Source organism: Periplaneta americana, chromosome 10, assembly GCF_040183065.1.
Source record: "Periplaneta americana isolate PAMFEO1 chromosome 10, P.americana_PAMFEO1_priV1, whole genome shotgun sequence".
NCBI lineage: Eukaryota > Metazoa > Arthropoda > Insecta > Blattodea > Blattidae > Periplaneta > Periplaneta americana.
The window spans coordinates 3,255,984-3,279,507 of NC_091126.1; the positions used below are offsets into that span (position 1 = coordinate 3,255,984).

Below are 23,524 nucleotides of genomic sequence, written 5' to 3' on the forward strand. Positions count from 1 at the left end.
GTCTAGAGCTTGTTTCAGAGGGACGTCTTCATCACATTCGGTTTGTAAATATACTTTTGTTTCGCTCATAGAAGAGAAAAGTGTGCAGTTTAAAACTTCATTTGTTAATATTTTGAAACAACACCGCATATTATTCACAAACTCAGTTGCCGAGAGTGAGAAAGAGTAAATCTGTCATTGAAGACTTGAAGACAAATGCAAAGGAATTTGCAACATGGTCTTCACTGACACACGAATCTAAAAAAATCTTATGAATATGTAACAATATAATGTGATGATAAACTTTCTGATATGTGCATGCTGTAGATTATTAGTATAGTATCTCCTTTCTGATGACTCGTTTGAGTGATACATACAATCTCTTCGCTAATTCTACTCTGTCTCCTGCAGTAATGGAACTTTATAATCTTCAAGTAGGTGTTTAGTTACATTCTGCAGCATAATATGATCAAAGGCACTTTTTCCGTTCCAATTCTTATTTTTCTTCAGAGAATTTGAAATAATTGTTTCACTTGGCCAAAACATCTCTCTATAATCACACATTCTTTCGTTACCGGTATACGTTTACTGTAGGTTCTTTGTTGTGGAGTGATGGGATACTGGTAAGAAGTCATAAGCCAGGAGCAATTCAGTGGCTCCAAGGAAAAATGTGATTGTCGTTTCTTTCACTTTTCAGAAGCGAGCTTGTACAGATATAGTTTGAACAACCATATAAATCATAGGAATCATGTTTCATAACAAAGGATTAGAGAAAAAAGTAATAGAGATATAAATGTCATATTTTGCCACAATAAAGATACCAGTAGGATGTACAACATATCGCAAAATCTCATTTTCAACGAAAATTTAAATATAACTTTTTGTCTTGGAACCACAGAATTCCATAGCTCACATCACCTAGAAGAAGTGCATTGGCATTACTGCCAGTCATGAATTTCTTCATATAGGCCTAATATAGAAATAATTATCCACGCTTGTGAATTCTTCCTTGGCATTGCAGGTAGATCGTACATTAAGGCTGGCAACACTTTTCTTTTTGCTAATATACTCATCACCATATTCATTTGTTTTTTTTTTTTTTATAAAACTATTGGTACAATCTACAGTTTCAATGGTATCAGGAAAAAAAAGTACTTCCACTTCCCTTTGCATCCTGTAGCTCTTGGACAGTTATTGGAAATTGAAACCAATTAAATTTTTTTCGTTTTAAAGCATCTGCAAATTCCCAGCAGTTAGAATTTATTTTATAAAAGAAAGCTATAAGGATAATGACTGGGGTACGTAGACGGACATCATGTAAAAATATTTTCCAAAATTTAGAAATCTTTAGTGTACTTTGTGAGTATACTCTTTCCCTGACGATGTTTTAAATTAAAAACCAAGGAATTTTTAATAATACTCAAAACATCTACAATTTTAATACAAGACACAAATCAAATCTCCATCTATCATCTGTTAGTCTAAGCTGTTATAAAAAAGGAGTTTACTATTCATGTACCTTTTACTGTCTTCAATGCTCTGCCTAACTATCTTAAAGCTTTGAAGTGTCATAAGAAAATGTTGAGAACAGAATCAAATTTCTACATACACATACTTTCTATATAACTGACGAATTGTTTATTATTTATTTCATCTAACAGAATTTATGCCTGTAAATAGAACTAATCTGCTTTGTGTGTATAGATTGGCTGACCAAACTGCTTACTATCCATTGTATAAATTTGTAGAGCCACCAGCATAACTTACGTCAGTCGGCAGACTGGCTAGCCTGTTGTTCAGCAGCTGCACTCGAGCTTGGGTTAGATTTCTGCTTGGACGGATTACTTGGTTGGGGTTTTTCCGAGGTTCCCAGCATAACTTACGTCAGTCGGCAGACTCGTTAGCCTGTTGTTCAGCAGCTGCACTCGAGCTTGGGTTAGATTTCTGCTTGGACGGATTACCTGGTTGGGGTTTTTCCGAGGTTCCCAGCATAACTTACGTCAGTCGGCAGACTCGTTAGCCTGTTGTTCAACAGCTGCACTCGAGCTTGGGTTAGATTTCTGCTTGGACGGATTACCTGGTTGGGGTTTTTCCGAGGTTCCAGCGTAACTTACATCAGTCGGCAGACTCATTAGCCTGTTGTTCAGCAGCTGCACTCGAGCTTGGGTTAGATTCTGCTTGGACTGATTACCTGGTTGGGGTTTTTCCGAGGTTCCCAGTGTAACTTACGTCAGTCGGCAGACTCTTTAGCCTGCTGATCAGGAGCTGCAGTCGGGCTTGGGTTAGATTTCTGCTTGGACTGATTACCTGGTTGGGGTTTTTCCGAGGTTCCCAGCGTAACTTACGTCAGTCGGCAGACTCTTTAGCCTGCTGATCAGGAGCTGCAGTCGGGCTTGGGTTAGATTTCTGCTTGGACTAATTACCTGGTTGGGGTTTTTCCGAGGTTCCCAGCATAACTTATGCTAGTTGGCAGACTCTTTAGCCTGCTGATCAGGAGCTGCAGTCGGGCTAGGGTTTGATTTCTGTTTCGATTGATTACCTGATTGGTTTTCTTTCCGAGGCTTCCCCAACCATAAGGCAAATGCCAGGTAATCTATGGCGAATCCTCGGCCTCATTTCATCTCACCAAAAAATTAAATGAAATGTGACCAGTACCTTGGGAAATAGCCATAACCTCAGGAACGCCCATTAGAAAACCTGGATTGCCCACATATCAAGAAAACGTTCATTTCATTATAGAGAGCTCTTTCTCCTCAATTGAATCTTGCAAGAAATGCTGTTCTAACCACTGTACACTTGGTCAAAATGAAAGTGGCCGGCATCTGAGAGACTAAGTTCGAATCGGGTATTTCCGTGAGCGCTCGGGACAGCCAGGCTTTGTTCAAAAGATTGCGTATATTCTTCTAGTAGTTATAATGGGGAACACAACTATTAATCTCTAAAATCTTCCAAGAAAATAATTCATATACGAGATTTAAAACAGACAGATCGTTCAGAGTGTTTAAACAATGAATATTGTAATACAAACACTATACACCAGTACTGTATAACAGGTTCTCAAGTGGAGTATGACCATTGCTCATTTCATTACAATGCCATTCTGACTGCAGTAAAACTCTTAGCGTAGTTTGTAGAGTGATAGCTAAGAATTCATGAGTTTGCAAGTTCAAATCTTCGTGGAGTTACTAAACTTTTCTTTTGCCTTTTAAATACATCAGTGAAAATATAACAAGTTTTCGTCATTTTTTTTATACTTAATACTTTTTGCTTTATTATTTTTTTCGTGTTAATAGAAACTTTTGATTCCAGATGGAAGTAACACTAAAGACGACAATTAGGGGCTTTCTGCTGTGATAATTATTTTATTAATCCCTGCTGCTTTCAACTCTATTGCCCAAGTAACTTTCAGTAAATATGTTGACGGTTAAATAATTGGCAGTAATTAATTTGCAAGTTGTGCTGCAGGGTTATTATACTAATCTAAATCCGTGATCATCAGGGCCTAAACGTAGTAATTGTAAATAAGAAGAAAAACCATAATTCTGATGACAAAATATATCCTGATTTCCTGGAATTATAACCACAAATTTTCACCAATTTTGTAATTATCTGTAAGTAACAGGAATTAATATAAGCAAAATTATTTGATTATATTACAATAAAATGAGTTGTAAAAATAAAAGGACAAAACAAAAAATTCACTACGGAGATTCGAACTCGAACTGTCTGCATAGAAGTTAAGTAGCTTAAAAACTGCTCCATGCCAAGCATGCTGTGGCGGTATTAACATACCGTGTTAATTATTTCATTAATCCCTGCTGCTTTACACTCTATTGCCTAAGGAACATTCAGTAAATATGTTGACAGTTAAATAATTGACAATAATTAATTTGCAAGTTGTGCTACAGGGAATATGATTATTATACTAATCTAAATCCGTGATCATGAGGGCCTAAACGTAGTAATTGTAAACAAGAAGAAAAACCATAATTCTGATGACAAAATATACCGATTTCCTGGAATTGTAACCACAAATTTTCACCAATTTTGTAAGTAACATGAATTAACATGAGCAAAATTACTTGATTATGTTACATTAAAGGAGTTGTAATAAATAAAAGAAAGGACAAAACAAAAAATCCACTACGGAGATTCGAAGCATGCTGTGGAGGCAGCCCAAATCAGCGCCTTGTGTTATGGAGCTAACTAAAGCGGCGCACGGAGGTTTACGGTAGTGAACTGCGCGCTCACCCGAAGGGACTTAGAAAATTTTCGTTGCTCAAGAGACCGGCCACTTTCATTTTGACCAAGTGTACGTTCTCCTTAAAATGTACAAATCTTTGTAACTACGTATGTTTACAAGCTTCTCTGTGAGGTTTATATCTTTCCTTCTGCGTTATACAACAATAATATATCTCGTCATTACGATTTTTTAACTACACTCAACCACTTTGAGTCACCTATTAAAGTACGTAACTCAGAAAGTTGGTAGTATAAACTCAATTATGAGTGCTAATGTTTAATAATATCGAATAGTGACTTGTTACTCGTCCGTTATGTCATCTAGAATTGTTGTTGCTCAAGGATCAAAGGTCAGTTCCAGCCTGAGTGAGAGATAAGGATGCTTATTAATACACATGCGAATTAGAACTCGGAATTGTCGAGTGATGAGTAACAACTCAACATTATTAATATCTCCCAATGTTTCATAGCATACTTTGCCCCTGAGTTTTAGTAATGATCATAAATTCTTTCAAAACGACGAAAAATTTTAATACATGTACAAAGGATGAAGAAATATGCAAAATCACTTCACTTTTAGCATCCATTTCACAGTTTTAAAATAATTATGGGGTTCTTACTTTATTTTACAGCCATGCCATTATAAATGAGAAAGTGGAAGCAGAAGTTAAAAGATACAGGGTAGTGTGGTGAATACAAGGAAAAGCAAAAACTATCTAGACCAGGGCTGGGCATTGGGAGCAGAACCAATCTCTAAACGGGGACGCTTAATATTCATCCGTCACTGAATCAGCGCTGCGCGGTATTCGGTGGGGAAGAAAGGGGATGAAGAGAAATCATATGGCTCCCCGTGAGAGAGTAGAATCCGCTCTTGCTGCCCAGCCCTGATCTAGACCTATTAAAAAGTTAAGGGAAAATTAAGAACTAGCAAAACTGAGTGGCAGAAAAAGGAATGCAATTAAACAAGAACAAAGAAAGAAAGCAAAGGAGTGAGTTTCAAGACATACAGAATGATTCAAAACTTACGTTACAGAAGAATATGGTAAATAGAGGGTACTAAAACATTTTTCATTCATCAATGTGTGTCCTATCTCGCACCAATTCAACGTTGCACTTGTGACTGTTTGCCACATCGTGATTGTTATTGCTATGCACATTGATTTGTCATTGTCTGTTGTTTGTAGGTACATTTAAAGAAAGCTCAGTTAGCAGAGAGTCAACTTTAAAAAAATGGAGCGTTACGGCCTGAGATAACTATCCGACGTGCATTTGGTTTTTGCATCAAAGTGCAATGATACCCCAGCTTGCAAGTTGTTTTTTTTTTTCACTGATGAAGCAACTTTCACATGGAATGATATTTTTAACACAGACAACCAGCACACTTGGGAGGAGATAAATCCATATTCCATTGCAGTCAGATCTCATCAGGTGCGATTTAGTGTCAATGTGTGGTGTGGCATCATTAACGACACACTATTCGGTCCAGATATCATGCCAAATTGCTTAAGAGAAGAAAATTACAGGGACTTTTTTAAAACATCCTTGCCCATTTTATTGGAAGGGATACCGCTTGCAGTATGCGTCAGGACATGACAGAGCTCCTGCGCACTTCAGTCTTGCAGCTGATGGCAACAAGATCCTGTACCATGGCCAGTAATATCACCAGTCTTAATCTGGTGGGAACGTCTGAAGACCTTAGTGTAGACCATGTCGATCTTCTTCCATGGATTGTTGATGCCTGTAACACCATACATACTGTACTACACCTGGCATATTTGAACAGGTGTGACAATCAATGCTCTGACGATGCCAGTATTATTTACAAGAAAGTTAGCGTCAGTTCGAAGCTCTTCTGTAATGCACAAGTTGTCAAGCATCATTATCTGTTATTTTTCATTGAAAGCTTAGTCATCAAAGAGTAAAGCCACTGGCCCTTGAATGACTGACTACCAACCACAACAATGAAACAAGTGCAGCACCACACTGGTGTGAGATAGGACACACAAATGTTTGTTTAGTACCCTCTTATCTACTTATTCTTCTGAAACGTAAGTTTTGAATCACCCTGTAGAGCACTAAAAAAGAAAAGGATGGTATTTCAGAATCAAATATTTTCAGTAGCATACGAAAATTCTTGTTCACTTGAAAAAGCTACTGCGTTTGCATGACAGGCATTACCAAAATCGCCAAGGAAAGGACACTTGTACCTAACAAGAAAATAAAAAATTTCAATCCCTTGTAGGAAATTGGAGACCTCAAAAGCAGCAAAAAAAAAAAAAAAAAATAGGTCTACCAATTCACTGGCACTGAATTCAGAGACCATTAAAGAAGTCAAACAAGTTTATGAATGTGATTATATTATTGGACAGGCATCTGAAATGATAAAGACGTGGAGGCAGTCAAAGATGGTGATGGTTCTAAGTGTAAACTTCAAGTTCGGTGATTTTTCAATCAATTGGAGAGACCCAGTCAATGTTTGGTGTAGAGAATGTACATATTAAGAGAGGAAAATGCAAATTCTAATAACTAATGTTAAGTTTGCCAATAAAATGCCACACAATGTGTGCCTATGCCATTGACATGGTAGATTCTCCTTATCATTCCCCAAGTACATCTCTAATATTTTGCTTTAGTTTTTCACATACTTACTTACTTACAAATGGCTTTTAAGGAACCCGAAGGTTCATTGCCGCTCTCACATAAGCCCCCCATCGGTCCCTATCCTGTGCAAGATTAATCCAGTCTCTATCATCACACCCCACCTCCCTCAAATCCATTTTAATATTATCCTCCCATCTACGTCTCGGCCTCCCTAAAGGTCTTTTTCCCTCCGGTCTCCCAACTAACACTCTATATGCATTTCTGGATTCGCCCATATGTGCTACATGCCCTGCCCATCTCAAACGTCTGGATTTTAAGTTCCTAATTATGTTAGGTGAAGAATACAATGCGTGCAGTTCTGTGTTGTGTAACTTTCTCCATTCTCCTGTAACTTCATCCCGCTTAGCCCCAAATATTTTCCTAAGCACCTTATTCTCAGAGACCCTTAATCTCTGTTCCTCTCTCAGAGTGAGAGTCCAAGTTTCACAACCATACAGAAGAACCGGTAATATAACTGTTTTATAAATTCTAACTTTCAGATTTTTTGACAGCAGACTGGATGATAAGAGCTTCTCAACCGAATAATAACACGCATTTCCCATATTTATTCTGCGTTTAATTTCCTCCCGAGTGTCATTTATATTTGTTACTGTTGCTCCAAGATATTTGAATTTTTCCACCTCTTCGAAGGATAAATCTCCAATTTTTATATTTCAATTTCGTACAATATTCTGGTCACGAGACATAATCATATACTTTGTCTTTTCAGGATTTACTTCCAAACCGATCGCTTTACTTGCTTCAAGTAACATTTCCGTGTTTTCCCTAATCGTTTGTGTATTTCCTCCTAACATATTCACGTCATCTGCATAGACAAGAAGCTGATGTAACCTGTTCAATTCCAAACCCTGCCTGTTATCCTGAACTTTCCTAATGGCATATTCTAGAGCGAAGTTAAAAAGTAACGGTGATAGTGCATCTCCCTACTTTAGCCCGCAGTGAATTGGAAAAGCATCAGATAGAAACTGACCTATACGGACTCTGCTGTATGTTTCACTGAGACACATTTTAATTAATCGAACTAGTTTCTTGGGAATACCAAATTCAGTAAGAATATCATATAATACTTCCCTCTTAACCGAGTCATATGCCTTTTTGAAATCTATGACTAACTGATGTACTGTACCCTTATACTCCCATTTTTTCTCCATTATCTGTCGAATACAAAAAATCTGATCAATAGTCGATCTATTACGCCAAAAACCGCACTGATGATCCCCAATAATTTCATCTACGTACGGAGTTAATCTTCTCTAAAGAATATTGGACAAAATTTTGTACGACGTCAACAAAAGTGATATTCCTCGAAAGTTACCACAGTTGGTTTTGTCCCCCTTTTCAAAAATATGTACAATTATGGACTCCTTCCATTGTTCTGGTACAATTTCCTTTTCCCAAATAGCAAGTACAAGTTTATAAATTTCGCTATATAATACACTTCCACCCTCTTGTATTAATTCTGCTGGAATTTGATCGATACCTGGAGACTTGTACTTTTTCAGATTTTCTATCGCAATTTCGACTTCTGAAAGCGTGGGTTCGGGTATAAATGGCTCAGCAGTTTGTATTTCAATTTCGTCCTGATCATTTCTATTTGGCCTATGTGCATTTAGTAGTTGCGCAAAATAGTTTTTCCATCTGTTTAGGATTGATGGAGAGTCTGCAAGCAAGTGACCATTCTCATCCTTGATCACGTTTACCCTTGGCTGATATCCGTTCTTAAATTCCTTTATACCCTTATATAAATCTCAAATGTTTTTATTGTTACTATTTGTTTCTACCTCATTCAGTTTTTTCTTCAAGTAACCTCTCTTTGTATTCCTAAGTGTACGACTTGCTTCCCGTCTTTCATTGAAATAATTATCTCTCTTCTCCTCAACTGGATCCTGTAAGAATTTCAATTTTGCCTGTTTCCTTCTTTCTACTACCATGCAACAATCTTCATCAAACCATGGTTTCTTTTTCTTAGTTTCATAATAACCTATGCTCTGCTCAGCTGCAATTTTGATACTATCTCTGATATTTTCCCACACGCTATTAACATCTAATTCTTTCTCAACTTCGTCGGAACTTTCTAAAGTGGCAAACCTATTCGAAATTTCGACCTGATAATTTTGCTTAGCTTCCTCGTCCTTTAATTTCAAAATATTGAATTCAGTAATGTTGACTTGTTGCTCTACTCGCTTGGCTACTGATAATCTTTCTCTTAATTCTCCAATCGCCAAATAATGGTCAGAATTGCAGTCTGCACCCCTGAAAGTTCGAATATCTACTATACTGGTATGTCTCCATTTATCTATCAAGATGTGATCTATTTGGTTGTGTGTCAATCCATCTGGAGAAGTCCAAGTATATTTATGTATATCCTTATGGGGGAATGTTGTACTTTTGACAATTAAATTTTTCGATGTGGCAAAGTTGACTAATCTAACTCCATTGTCACTACTAATTGCGTGTAGGCTCTCTTTTCCAATAGTTGGTCTAAAAATATCATATACGGTGCTTATAATATAAAATGTCATTATTTTAGGTTGTCTTTATTTTTGTTTTGTATTCTTTAATATTTATTCCTCTTATCCCATTGAAAATGTTGAATAAATAACTGGAAATGTTCACGTTTCACAGGTTTTAATATTATCCCCAAGTCTACCTTAACTCGGTTACTAGTCAAAATAGTTTAAAAAATAATATGCTAGACGGTGCTATGTCAGTACAAGAAAGATCTGATTCTTTGTATATATCCAAGATGGTTGCAAGCTGTGTAAAATAGAAACTGTGTTCTTTAACAAGCTTGAAATCCAAAATTGTGGTGAGTATTTTAATTCAATCTCAACTCTCTTACAAATACTATTTACTTATAATTAACTACAATTGCATAATTGTTATGCAGTGTTGTTAGAATGGAGTTACCTTTGAAAACAGACCATATTAATTTGATTTCAGCAATAGTCTCTTTGTAGTACTGTACATAATTTTATGAACATATTTCTCAACTCTGTTACTCAGTACTAAATCTTGTTCTATAAATTGTTCTGAAGTTCCAGTTATATAACAGTGAAGTATGATTTCACTGTCCCGAGCCGTGGCATCGCAGTCTAAGGCATCCTGCCTAGGACTTGCATTATGGAATGCGCGCTGGTTCGAGTCCTCATGGGGGAAGAAATTTTCTCATGAAATTTCGGCCAGTGTATGGGGTATGATAGGTAGGGGACCTACGATAGGTAGGGAAATCCGGTTGCGAATGCCAGCTATAACAGCTGGGGGGATCATCGTGCTAACCACACGGTACCTCCATTCTGGTTGGATGATCGTCCACCTCTACTTCGACATGTGGGCGTGAGGCCAGCAGCCGGCTGGTCGGTCTAGGCCCTTCATGGGCTGTAGCGCCACAGATTATTATTATGATTTCACTAAAAGTATGAATCATGACTTCCCTAAAAGCCTAAAATAGACTTTGATTTTTGGGAAAAAGTAAGTGTTTAGAACAAATAGTTTTAAAAGGCAAACTGAGTTATATACAGTAATTTTGGTTAAAGAATGAGATACATTTATTCAAATTCAACTGTTTTATGAAACTATACATGCCTTCATCAATTAGGTGATTTAAAAACAATATTAAAGTAAGGTAACAGAGTTTAGGGAAACGCTCTCACCGATGAAAAGAAACATTCCTTATAAACACAGATTTATGAAATTGCAGACCTGAGCAGCACGAGTTTAGTTATTATTATGTAAGATGATTACTATAGTCCCGTCGCTCTAATTTCCGGCAGCCAATTGCGTTGCAGGTTGGCTACATTTAAACGTGTGCATCTTGTGATTCGCTTATGAAGACGTTATTCATTTTTTCAGGCTCGATAAATACTTAATATAATCGCCCGCCATTTTGGCTCTTCCATTGGCGTTTGCAGAAAGCACACGAAGATGTTATTTGCCGCTCAGTTATTTGCTGAATTACAGTGCGTTTGATTTATTATCATGGAAGCTACGACATGATAATGTTTAACGGTGTGGCAAATAGATTCCTCGTATGGTAGCTCGGGAAGGAAAGAACAAAAATGGCGAACGATACTACCTACCTAGAATTTATAGAGCTTTCATTTCCTAAGACGTAAGCAAAGAGGCGGAGTCACGCCGGAAATAACAGCGTCGCGACTATAGGGTCAGGATTTATATGCACGAAAAAAGTCTGATATACGCAAAAACATGCAAAATCAATTTATTTAACATATCAAGTATCGGTAACAATTATAAAAGTTCCAGATACAACACTATGTGCATGTGCAGTGCTTGTAGTTAGGCAATATGGGAACACATGTTTAAACCTTCTTGCCTACATACAAGGCGATTCTCGACTAAGAGTCAGCCCATATTTTATTTCTAGTAGTGTACATTTGAAATGAATTATTAGAGAAAAAAAGACTGTTTCCAAGAAAATAAAATTTAACATATTCAATTTTATTAATTCACATTTGTATAAATTTCTTTCTCATTTCCAGTTGACATTATAACCTTTGCATTAACTATCAAAATAAAAATTATAATATTTAAATAAATAGATACATGTTTTGCACAAAAATCGCAGAGCAGTCATTCTGTCTGTCCTCAAGCCTTTTTTATTTGTTACCCATTGCTTCAGGGTGCTCTGGAATGATGATTTTGTAGGTGGCATCACGAATTCACACAAACCACACAGAATTGTCCTTGGACTGATGTTAAGCTTTCTCTCTCATGTGAGTATAACTGTATCTTAACTGAGAACAAACGTCTATGTTATGTTTCGCGCATATTGAGAAAAATGGCATTGTAGTTGATTGTCGTCGGCAGAGTGGATACGCTACAATAGACCTTTGTTTGTTTAGAGAAAATATTATACTGAAAAAAAAATTCAAAATTTGCTTATCTGGTGATTTGTGCAACAAAATCCTGAAAATATGCTACAATATATGCAAAATAGACTATTATATGCAGAAACACCCAAAATATGCAATATTAACTCTGCATATTCGTAATCACAGATGTTCAAAACGTAGGCCTATATAAAACTGTTTTTGCTTGACTTTCAAAGATCCTGTAAATATATGAAGCCTGGCCCTAATAATTACAGACAAAAATGTATTTCGTGAAAGTTTTCATTTCTTGTAAATGGTAAAATGTGTAAGTTATTTGAAAATGGCCCATATATTATATTTAGTTAAAATATGAATACAATCAGCAGTAACTGACACTTTGTAGCATTAGTGACCATGGACAGAACCTAAGATATATTACTCCTGAATTTAGCTTTGCTTGTTATGCATAAACATCCTTATTTTCTATTGACATACTCTGCATATCCTGGAACAAGTTATCTTAATCTGAACATATCGTCAGCATACAAGTTTTGAGACAAAGTTAAAGATTTTTTCATATTTATTTACTCAATATCTTTTGTTAGAGTAAAGGTAGAAAACTGAAATTTTTTAATGTTCTAGTTCTGAATTGACTCTCCCAGTGAAAAAAAAGTTATCTGCTATTATGTTCCTCGTGTTAACTGTTTTATGAGAAAATGGATTGTGATTTGTGACTTAGTAGCTAAAAATGAGAAATCCTCCATAGCCAGTTTATTTCAGAACTTAAAGGAGCAGTCCGCGATAAAATTAAGTTGGCTTTAATCAAAAACGTTTTTCAATCTAAGTAGAATGTAATTTACTGCATGTCAATGCGAGGCATGGTTCTTGAGTTACTGACTCCGCACAAATACTTATGACATCACAGCCACTGAACTGGTGTGATTGTGTAGTAGGCCGAGAACATCCCGAGTGCAGTTCTTTCTATTAAATAATCTTCTCGCGCCGTAATACACGTGAACAGAATTTCGGACTTAGTTGTGATTGAGTGAAGTTATATTTTGCTTTTCATTTAATCATAAAACAGCACATACCAACGTTGTGGTTTTATGTAGGGCATATTTTCTTTTATATGAACGACTTTGAACTACAGTAGACTAAACAGAAGAAATTGTATCGTAATACAGTTTAAAATGCCGTGGTGTTGTGATTTTTCGTGTTCAGAGGGAAGAACAAAAGCAGAACATGGAGAAGGGGTATCATTTCATGTATTTCCAAGCAAAGAAAAGTCACCGCAAATATTTAAAACATGGGCGAAGAAAATCAACAGAAAAGATTTTACACCATCGAAAACTGCTGTTGTGTGTTCTAATCATTTCCATGAAATTAATTTTGAAGAATCGTGTCTATTAAAAAGACGTTTAATGAAAGACAATAGAACTTCTTTGAAAATGAAGAAAACTGCTGTCCCTTATTTTTGAAAGGAGAATCTCCCCAAGACAGTTCTAATACTAAGCGCTCCTCTGCTTATAAATGAAAAAAGGTCGTCGAAGAAGTAATAGCAAGTTGCACTGATGCACCTATAGCTGAAAATATTGACGTATGTGTAGTTCTCGATGAGGCTGAAAATTCACAGAAACCTAATATAAACAAAGCTGTGCAGTGTGAGATAGGGTGAGAGACGCTAAGAAATGTGTGTGGTGAATCAGATGTGAGTGAGCCATAAACTGACTTTGACAGATCTTTTCAAATAGAAGAAGAAACTTCAAATTCTAATTCATCAGGTATAAGGTACAAATTGTTTGAAAATTTTTCAAAAACTTTACAACTATATTTCATCGGCAAGACAACATTTTATAAAATAATTTCAAAATTAGTAGAACCAACAGTAGGTGTAGTTATTTTCACATTCATGAACAACTTATCAATTCCCTAAAAGATAAAAACGTGTGAATCGCGGTGATTTGACTCACCCTGGTTACAGTGCAAAATATGTGACTTACAGTGTAATGGACCTCGATTCAGATAATCTTATAGACTTCATAGTTCTGCAAAAGGGCCTAATTGTAGGCAATCTTGAAAAAGCAGCATGCGAAAAAGTTCTAGATCGCCTAAAAGAAAAAATGAACATTACCCTCTCTGTCGGACCGCAATAAAGGAATTAGGAAATTCATAAGGACCAAATATGAATGGTGGACCATCAATTTGACATTTGGTACATTGCAAAAAGCTTATCTAAAAACCTTGAAGCCGCTGCAAAAACATATGAGTAAATACAAATGTGGAAAGACAGCATCATAAATCACTCCTGGTGGTTATGTACTACATGAAGGTGATTCTGATGACTTAGAAGACAGATTCATTGCTGTATTAAATCATGTTTGTAATATACACGAACAGAGACATATAAAAAGTGTGCACACATTCACCCATATAATAGCGAGAGGGAATGGATCGAACCTGGACCCAACGATTACAATGCTCTGAAAAATGTTGTATGCAACCCTGCCCTTTAAAAGACTTAAAGCAGACTAATCAGTTTTGTCACACCAGCAAACTTGAATCATATCATAACGAGAGTTTGGTTTACATTCCTAAGAGAAAACACTTTCCATATGATGGAATAGTAACAAGAACTATGATTGCGATAGTGGGCCATAATTACAACGTGAAAAGAGATGTAACTGGCTCCAGACTCCAGTACCCTAAAGTCACTAAACGATGGATGGAAAAGAAAACATACAGCAGGAAGGAAAACGCGTGGAGAGAAGATATACAGAGAAATGTGTTGGAAGTAGTTCGTGGTTATCCACTACTGCAATTCGATGATGCACATGTTTTAGATTTCTCTCAAACAAGCCCCGGTGCCTAAACCGTGTGACTCAACAACTATGGTGCAATAGAATAATATAAACCTTGTACTAATTTATTGCTGACGTGAGATAAACACGTCTGTAGTCCCTTCATAACGAATATTTCACGTCTCAACATACATTCACTCACTCAGTGAAGACGTTGACTTAGGTTATAATTGATCAAAATATTAAACCTTTTCAGTTTGAACCATTATCAGACCCAAGTCGTTCTAATCACAGAATGGAACAGAATGCATTGTACACGGGATTTAAAGTGGGATAGAGTTTGGGTAAGTTATTATTATTATTATTATTATTATTATTATTATTATTATTATTATTACTACTATTACAGTATATGCATGTGATAGGTCCTAAGTGAGTTAATAATAACTGACTGTAACATGAATTTGTATTTACTCGGTCTACACTATATGTCAAACGGAACTGTACAATGCAGTCTTATGAAGCGATCAGTGGTTTTGACGTCAGAGCTTGCAGTAAGACCTTTAATATTTCACAAACTAAAAGGCGTAGAGAGATGAGACAAACGCCGTTAATCTAAGGATTACTTAGGTAAACATCCTATAATATAATCAAAATTTCGAATTTTATCACGGACTGCTCCTTTAATGGACTTCACCAATCGATAGAGCAGAAATAATACTGTATAGTGGTATAAATAAGTCAGAATCACCAAAATTTGTATGCTGATGATATTTTTGTATGACAGGCACATCATGTCAATACAGCATGTGTGCATGTACACGTATGTAATTCCTTTTGATCATGCTCATTTTTCACTGATTCTTGCACATATATATATATATATATATATATATATATATATATATATATATATATCAGGACATTATAGGTACTTCATCATAAAATAGTGAGCAAAAGTCACTAACTTACAGGATTCACTATCATAAAATAAGTCCTTTATACATATGTAATATTATGTAAATTTACTGGAGAAACTAGCGCATGGGAATTTCAGTTTATTTTTGAAGTGAAAATCGTCGAATTTATAAGCAATACTTTTGAAAGGGAAGAGTTTCAGGGTACGTAAATAGGCCTATCAAGGGGAGAAGGGTATTAGTTTGATCCACATCAAAATAATAACTTTTACTTTATTTCATTCATTCATAATGTTCTGCCCAAGGGCATGTCTTTCACTGCAAACCCAGCATTCTCCAGTCTTTCCTATTTTCTGCCTTCCTCGTCATCTCCTCATATGATCCACATAGGCCTATCTTAATTTCGTCTATCAGCTGATATCTTCTTCTGCCCTGAACTCTTCTCCTGTTCACCATTCCCCATTCCTTCCAGTGCATCCTTCAGTAGGCACTTTCTTCGTGTTGTAATTTTTGTCCAGGGAAAATACTAGTCTTTTACGAAGGTTCTGTAATTCTGGAGGACGCCCATTCCACGATTTTAGAACTTTTTTTTTTACAAATGACGATTTTATGCTCAACTTTCGAAAGCTAATACAAAAAAATTTCGGAAACGCATACTTTCGACTTTAACCTAACAAAACCTATCACAACTTAAACCAAACTAAACTAAACTAAGCTAGTGATCATTTATAGTGTCAGCGAAATGTGTTCTATAGTGACAGTGAAATGTGTTACATGGTGTCAGTGCAGTGAGTGAGATTGAGAGTGTAGTGAAAGTAGTGAAAGGGTATCAGTACCAATGTGCAATTTATGTATGCCCTATATATATTTATATTTATGCTGTAATGAAAAACTATTTTCACTTATTAATTAGGTTATTTTAACTATATATAAAATTGAGTACCGGGTCTTTCCCGGGGGTAAAAGGCGGTCAGAGCATGGTGCCGACCACACCACCTCATTCTAGTGCCGAGGTTATGGAAAGCATGGGGCTCTACCTCCATGCCCCCAAAGTGCCTTCATGGCATGTGACGGGGATACCTTTACCCTTTTTATTATTATTAATTGTAATTATTGTGTGTAATTAAGTTACTACTGCCACCAAGTGTTTGCCTACTTGCAGTGTAAATAAATAAATACATACACAACCTAACCAATCTAAACTACTCCAATCACCATCAAGCAATAAACATCGCCTACCAACAACCATAACTACGTAAAACTTAAAAAATCTACAACGTGTAAAACCATAGCCCCCCCACAACAATCTACGCATATAAATGATGGAAATTTAAAATGGAATAATTATACATGCTCAAAACTTCTAAAAACTATGGAGAGACTTTCCTTCAGAATTAATAATAATAATCCCTTTTAAAATCAATGATTTTCTCTTCCAAAATCACCTCAAATTCCCATATGCTAACGTCTACAAAATGGTAAAATTTCCGAAGATATCACTTGGTTTGGGTGGACTTGTTTGTGCAAAACCCCGGATCCCTCAAATGGAATTACATTTACAGGGCACTCAATTACCTATATGCATGAGCAAATTTAATCTAGCCGAGCAATGTTAATGGAAAATTACCTGTAAAATATAACAAAGTTCATTTTGGGCAACATTCCTCAAAATGTTACTACGCGACTTATTTGTAACTTTGGTTCATTTGTAGGTTAAACAAAGTTATTTTGGTGCACTTGGATAATTCTGTACAAAAACGTTATCAAAGTAAAAAAAAAATTGTCAGTGGAAAATGTCTAAATTGAATGCACTGCTATTCGTATAAACATATGCAAGATCCAGGGGTAAATTTCTTCGAAGGCTCGTGGGATGAATTCATATGTTAGCAATGCTGTAACAAACGACTGGAAAGAATGCATTTCAAGTCATTCAGTTGCAGACATGGCGTGTGAGGTTGTCTGAGTATGTAGCCAGGAAGAAGTAAGACGAAGTAGATTTTCAGTCCCAAATTGGTGACACCCCTCGATTTTTCTATTGTCGGTACGTATAACCCGACTAGAAGCCAAATAGGTAAATAAATTATGCCTACCTTCGGTAGCGCTCTTGTACAAAAATACCTGCACTTGTAACCTGTGAAACAATTTGTCCTTTACAAGTCAGCAAACAGAATTTTTCTGCGAGTAGTTGTAATTTCAGCTTACATTTCTTTACAAAATTCCATAATGGAAATAGTATACAAAAAGAGAGTTAATTAGTTTTGCATGGAATCAGAAAGAGAATCGTCAGATAAGCTGTCAACAATATCTACACTAATTACAGTTGGTGCAGGCACAGCTGAAAGAGCTTCTGGAGACAGCGATGAATAAGAGGGTGAAGGAGAAGGTGTGCGCGAGCCTGACGACACAGTTACCGCACTCATGGGAGAAGCCAGTCCAGCCTTGGAAGGACCTGCCTCAATACTGAAAGTTGGTGATGGGGAACCCTCGTAACCTATGTCCCTCGATGAGGATGACAACGTAATCGTTGAAGGTGTACCAGGGGGAGAAGTAACAGCTGAACGAGTCACAGTCTCAAATGTTTCTGATGACATTTGTCCACTCTTTGACGATGTATGTCTAGTCCGTGATGCTGGTCCTTGCTTTGTAGATGAAGATCCTGGTTTCGGTGAAGATTCAATAGCAATTGAGGAGGAGTCTTTTTGACGTGTGGTAAGTGACGATTCCGATTTTGGTTCTTTGAATTGTTGCGAATATGAGAGTATTTCATCGTCGGAAATGAGTGATAAATCTGGTGACAATGGCGCTTTGGAGTCTTTTTGTTTAATAATTTCTTCTATATCTCCAAGTTTGCATTTTCGTGGAACAATTTCTCGAAGGAAACAAAGTTCCTCCCTTGTTTGCACTAATTCTGACACATGATTGTACTCGAGAGCTTTAGCATTATTACTTTCTTTATATGCTTCTTCAACCATATATTTAATAAACAGTTCTGTAGCTTTTGTCACCAGGAACACAGATTCTTGAGATACATTTTCAACATCTGGTGAACTCTTCATAATAGTCTTCACACGAGAAAGCGATAACTCATTAGGGCGCCTCTTAAACTTATCTTCCATACTCCCACTTCAGTAATGCGATTAATTGCACTCAGTCAATATCGGATTACCTACTATTCACAACACGCCTAAAGAACATCTACACTGCGCGGCTATATGTTTTTCTTCTATCGTTAGTAGTGTTGCCACGTTGCTGTAACCAAAAATCCCTAATTCCTTATAAAATATCCTTCAAACAAAAAATCCCTACAGAAATTATTTTCATGTAACATAGTGTAAATAATCAGTGTTTCATCTAATACATAGTAATAAAATGTATTTTACCTTGTATATTGAAGATTCTCCTCAGGCCCAACTATACTAAAAGCCAGGTTATGAACCGACTAAACCGGAAGCAACGTTCTGTTGGTCTCTTTCTGAGCTCTGTTGCCACATAGTGGGGCGAGATTCAAAGCGTGTTCAGCGTTTGTCACCGATATGTTTAAAATAACTACTGTGTATAGTTCTCGATAACACTATCTACAATATTAGTAATTAAAATTACTGTTTTTTAAGAAAGCACGAGCTAATGACGCTGGTACGAAATGCGACTCGTAATGCACGTGGTACTGCAAATGAACTGGCTACACTGTCTCCGTGATTCCGTTGCCAGATTTTCGTTAGCAGACGACATTTTCACACGAGGTCCAATGAAAAGCTCCGTTCTCGTTCTCCCCTCCCGCCCCCACACTCAACGTGTCATCACTGCACAGGCTACCCCTCTAACCCGCACTTTCCTCGCGCCATTGCAACTACTTCCTGTTTCGTCGGTTCATAACCTGGCTTTTAGTATAGTCTCTTGAAGATCCTCCTCATCTATATCGGGCTAAGATCAACGAGTTAGAAACCTCTTCTAGTCCCTATTTAGGCCGGTTACACACTATACCGAGAAATGTGTAATGTGAAATGTGTGCCGAGAAATGCGTTTAATCGAAAGCATTGGTTTAAATGGAACGTCACACACTACAACGAGTTTCTCGCTCACTTCGCGCGAGGTAAACACATTTCTCGCTCTGATCGCTAGCCCAGCGAATTTTTCAAGACACATTCGACCTCTGTCAACGATTACAATTACACACAGATATCGGGAAAACATTTTTCAGCTGTTTTAAATGCAGAAGACTTAGCAAAATTGTTCTAATATGTCAGATCGGCCATTGAAATTTTTTGGTGTCATACAAATAAGTATGATACACGAGACGATAACTATAATAATTCTAAATTGAAGACCTCTCCGGTAAAAGGAATGTAACATCAAATTATTAAAATATGTGATGTAGGTAGGAAAAGAAATTTTAATGCATTTATTTATAACAAATCATTGAACTCAATGGCTGAATAAATTTTTATCCCTGTTTAATGAAATGACTGTGATAGTCATGAAATATGCTCCTGAAATAATTTTCCTTTCTATTGAAACATGAATTTACAGTTTTGTTCGTTATGTCCTTATTCCGGGGAGGTCTTCAAATAAAAGAAGAAATAAGGAAGCAGATAACCGATTTAATCAGACATTAATTAGGTTAGGTTTCTAATTTGCAATGCCAATCAACATAATATTGGCTATGAATGAAATTATGACTTCATGATCACATAATACTTAACAAAGAAAAGATATGATTTTATATTAGATATTACTGTATGTACAGTATTACTTGCTAGTCAACACGATAATTTATTAAGGATTCAGTTTTCTTCATTGTACTCGTGATTCAGGGGTTTCATTATTGGACTGAAGAGAATGCTGTTCCTGGTAATGAAAAAGTGAACACTATCATTCCGTTTCGCGATAAAGTGAAATACAATTTCCTCCATCCCGTTTAATATAGTGAGGGAATAATGGTATTTCTCCAGAAAAATTACACCAAAGAAAGGCACAATTTTCTTTCGTTTCACTGACTTCTGCAAGTTGTATAATGTGGTAAAAACATAGTTTTGGTTTGCAGCCACAAATATTTTACTTTCAGGATAAAAAAATCTTTTGATACTTGTGTATTCTAATACGATGTTGTAGCCCACACTTGTTAAAATTATACAAATTTGATTCTTCTGTATTTAATACATTGTTGTAGCCCTCCCCTCACTTGTTACAAATATAACACTCGTTAGGTCCAAGATGCAATACTATGAAAACTGGTCATTTCCCTAGTAATTAGTGCAGGAACTATTGCGTCTTATGTTGATAATATTGGAAAATATTTTATATAATTGGGTGTTAAGAAAGAAGCTCTATCACCTCCTATATTATGACCACATTGTCATAGTTTTACTGAAGGCCGTGAAAAAAATTGAAAACGTATAGTTCCAGAGCCACTGTCGCATTAAAGAGTCTATCAAATACACTTATTGCAGTTTTATGCAATATAAATATTTTTCTTTTCATGGTAATGGAGTAACAAACGTCCCAAAGAAAATAAGTTATATTTCATTAATTCATGTTTTGCATCACGAAATTATGTAAACTGCTTACCTTTTTAGTATTTTTAAACTGTTCGTTCTTGGTTTGGTCCACTGCTATATTTTTATTAAGAAATTGGATGATTTATAAGGTTCAAACTATAGGCTACAACATAATAAACATAAAAAAACACAATTATTTGTATATTAACATTTTATTTATATTATGCTGTGAATATGAATATCTCATTTATTGTACAATGAACTGCATTTACGATACTGTACCATTTGTATAGAGTCCGAGGATTAGGAAGAGCTGTATCAAATTCTTTAACAAAGTTATATGTGTTAGGAGAAAGAAAATTAATTGTTACCGATAGGTAGGGCTATGTTTTTATCACACTGTTTCTTTTGCTTTTTACCATTAACCTTTCATATGTCTCTTGAGAAGAGATACAAAAGTCTTTGAAATGGAACGTGACATATCACAAAACTCGTATTCACACAAGATTTTCTGTTTCACAGTTTCCAACACATCTTTCAAGTCACCCACTGATTTCACCACTCGCCATTTATACTGTTGCAATGTCTTATTCTCTTTTTGTACACAAAACTATCCTTTCCTTATTCTTCGATAGAACCCGAATTTCATTTTCAGTATCACCTTCCAATGACATAACGGAGGTCCCAACTTCGTCTACAACTGTCACAGTAGAGAGAGGGAGAGAAAGATTTCGGCAAACTTCAGTTTTACTCTTCTTCTTTCCTGAAAATAATAATTCATATAACATAACGAGCCTACTTTATACACAATAGCGAATAAATATACCAATATTATTCTATCAGTGTAATGCTCATATAATTAACCTTTGGTTCTTCAGGGTGCAAATATATACAGCACGGCCCCCTTTCTGATACATATAGGCTATGATGAGGTCGTGCGATCCATATCCTCCTCCCTGAAGTGACTGGAACAAATTGTGCTGCGACAACACGAGGTGTCCGAATAGCTTCAACCTCAGGATCCTTTCGAAAGCTGTAACACAAGTTAAATTTAAATATTAATGAACTACAGACGACAACAACTCCGGATATTTACGTATATAATGTCATTACTCTCTCATGCATACCTATGATAAGTTATTCCAGGTAAGTTCTTGGACTCCTTATTTCCTCTGCCATACAGCACACAGGATCGACATATTTAAATTTATCAAAATATTACTAAAAAAACTGTCCATGACTACACCATGAAAATACAATGATAGGTTAAATTAAGATGGCTACCGCGCGACACTGGCAACTATTTTCTATTCTGTACTCTTTGGTTCGATTACACATTTCTCGGAGCTGTGTGTGGACCAAGCCCCTACAGTCTCGGCTGCGCGAAACGAGGAAACCGGGGCAAATTGAACGCTGCGCTTGCCGCCATGATGTTGGAGAGCAGACGCATAATAGCAGAACGTAGATCACGCAATTTAACGCTGTGATGATCTAAAATTGACAGATTATGGCCATTTTCGACGTTTAACGTAAAATTAGGACGAAATAAACATATTCAAAGTTTCGTTGATATGCGTTAGAACATTAAAGAAAAGAAAATACGTACGCAGCAATTTGTAGAAAACATACTCATACATCCATAAATAGGCCTACACAATACACATTATAGATTGTATAATTTTACGTTAATCAGCAAATTGTTAGGTTTCAGAGAATCGAAAATTATATTAACATACATTAGTCTTAGGTCACAAGACATAAATGTATGCACCTTGATTACACAAGTTCTTATTATAATCAAATTCTTAAGTGAAGTAAATATGTGATTATCAGTATAGACCTGTTGTTAAGTTTTAGAGAATCGAAAATTATATTACCGGTACTTGTAGACCACAGGACATAGGTAATCTGGCAAAATATAATGTGCGAAGGTGGCCAAATTACATTGAATTCATTCTTCAATTTAATAAACGGAATGCTATCAATTATAAAACGTACTGGTACCTAATACATTGCAAACAATAGGTAACGTGAAGACCTAAAAACTAAACAATTACTTTATGCAAGATAAAAAAACCACATAGACCTACTTTTTTGTGTGTGGATTTTTTACATATTGTATTGTTATTTTAAATAAATAAAATAGATATATTATCATTGCTTGCGGAGTGATGGTACATCATTTTTACGCACATATGTAATATCAGTAAGATGCCATTCCTTGCTTTTGTTAATAAAATATATCCGGCAAAATGTAAAGGAGTTATTTATAGGTGAACTCTGAATCATAAGTTCACAAAGAAGGCTTAGCTATTTATTTATTTATTTATTTATTAGCTGTATATTTATTTATCCATATATGGATCTTGAATGAAAGTTTATTATCTTGCAGATAAATTCATCTACATAATAAAAACAAAAAGTTATCTTTCCACTAATGTTTTAACATTTGATGTGTAAGTCTAAATACAGTAATTCACTCAGTGGGATTTCTCTACAGTCTGATATACCTGTACTATCAACTAAGTATTCTTTATTGTCGTAAACTACTGATTGATTTTTAATGATATTGATATTGTAACAACAGAGATAATATTATA

The 23,524-nt window shown here is 35.9% G+C and overlaps 1 protein-coding gene and 1 long non-coding RNA gene across 2 annotated transcripts; both read right to left on the reverse strand.

Moving 5' to 3' along the window:
* Nucleotides 1–11,077: 11,077 nt before the first annotated feature.
* LOC138707390 (uncharacterized) lies at nucleotides 11,078–19,641 on the reverse strand. The gene is made up of 2 exons (XM_069836749.1): nucleotides 18,810–19,641; nucleotides 11,078–18,678 (listed from the first exon to the last, which is right to left on the reverse strand). The coding sequence occupies exon 2, from the start codon at nucleotides 18,543–18,545 to the stop codon at nucleotides 17,682–17,684; it is 864 nt and encodes a 287-aa protein (XP_069692850.1). The 5' UTR covers nucleotides 18,546–18,678; nucleotides 18,810–19,641; the 3' UTR covers nucleotides 11,078–17,681.
* A 1,482-nt stretch (nucleotides 19,642–21,123) lies between these two features.
* LOC138707391 (uncharacterized) lies at nucleotides 21,124–22,230 on the reverse strand. The gene is made up of 3 exons (XR_011334223.1): nucleotides 22,052–22,230; nucleotides 21,789–21,957; nucleotides 21,124–21,687 (listed from the first exon to the last, which is right to left on the reverse strand). It is a non-coding gene; the product is annotated as an uncharacterized lncRNA (long non-coding RNA).
* Between the last annotated feature and the right edge of the window lie 1,294 nt (nucleotides 22,231–23,524).

Bases quoted from the DNA above. Each gene is read 5' to 3' on its own strand.
- LOC138707390 (XM_069836749.1), bottom strand. From the start codon at position 18,545: ATGGAAGATAAGTTTAAGAGGCGCCCTAATGAGTTATCGCTTTCTCGT.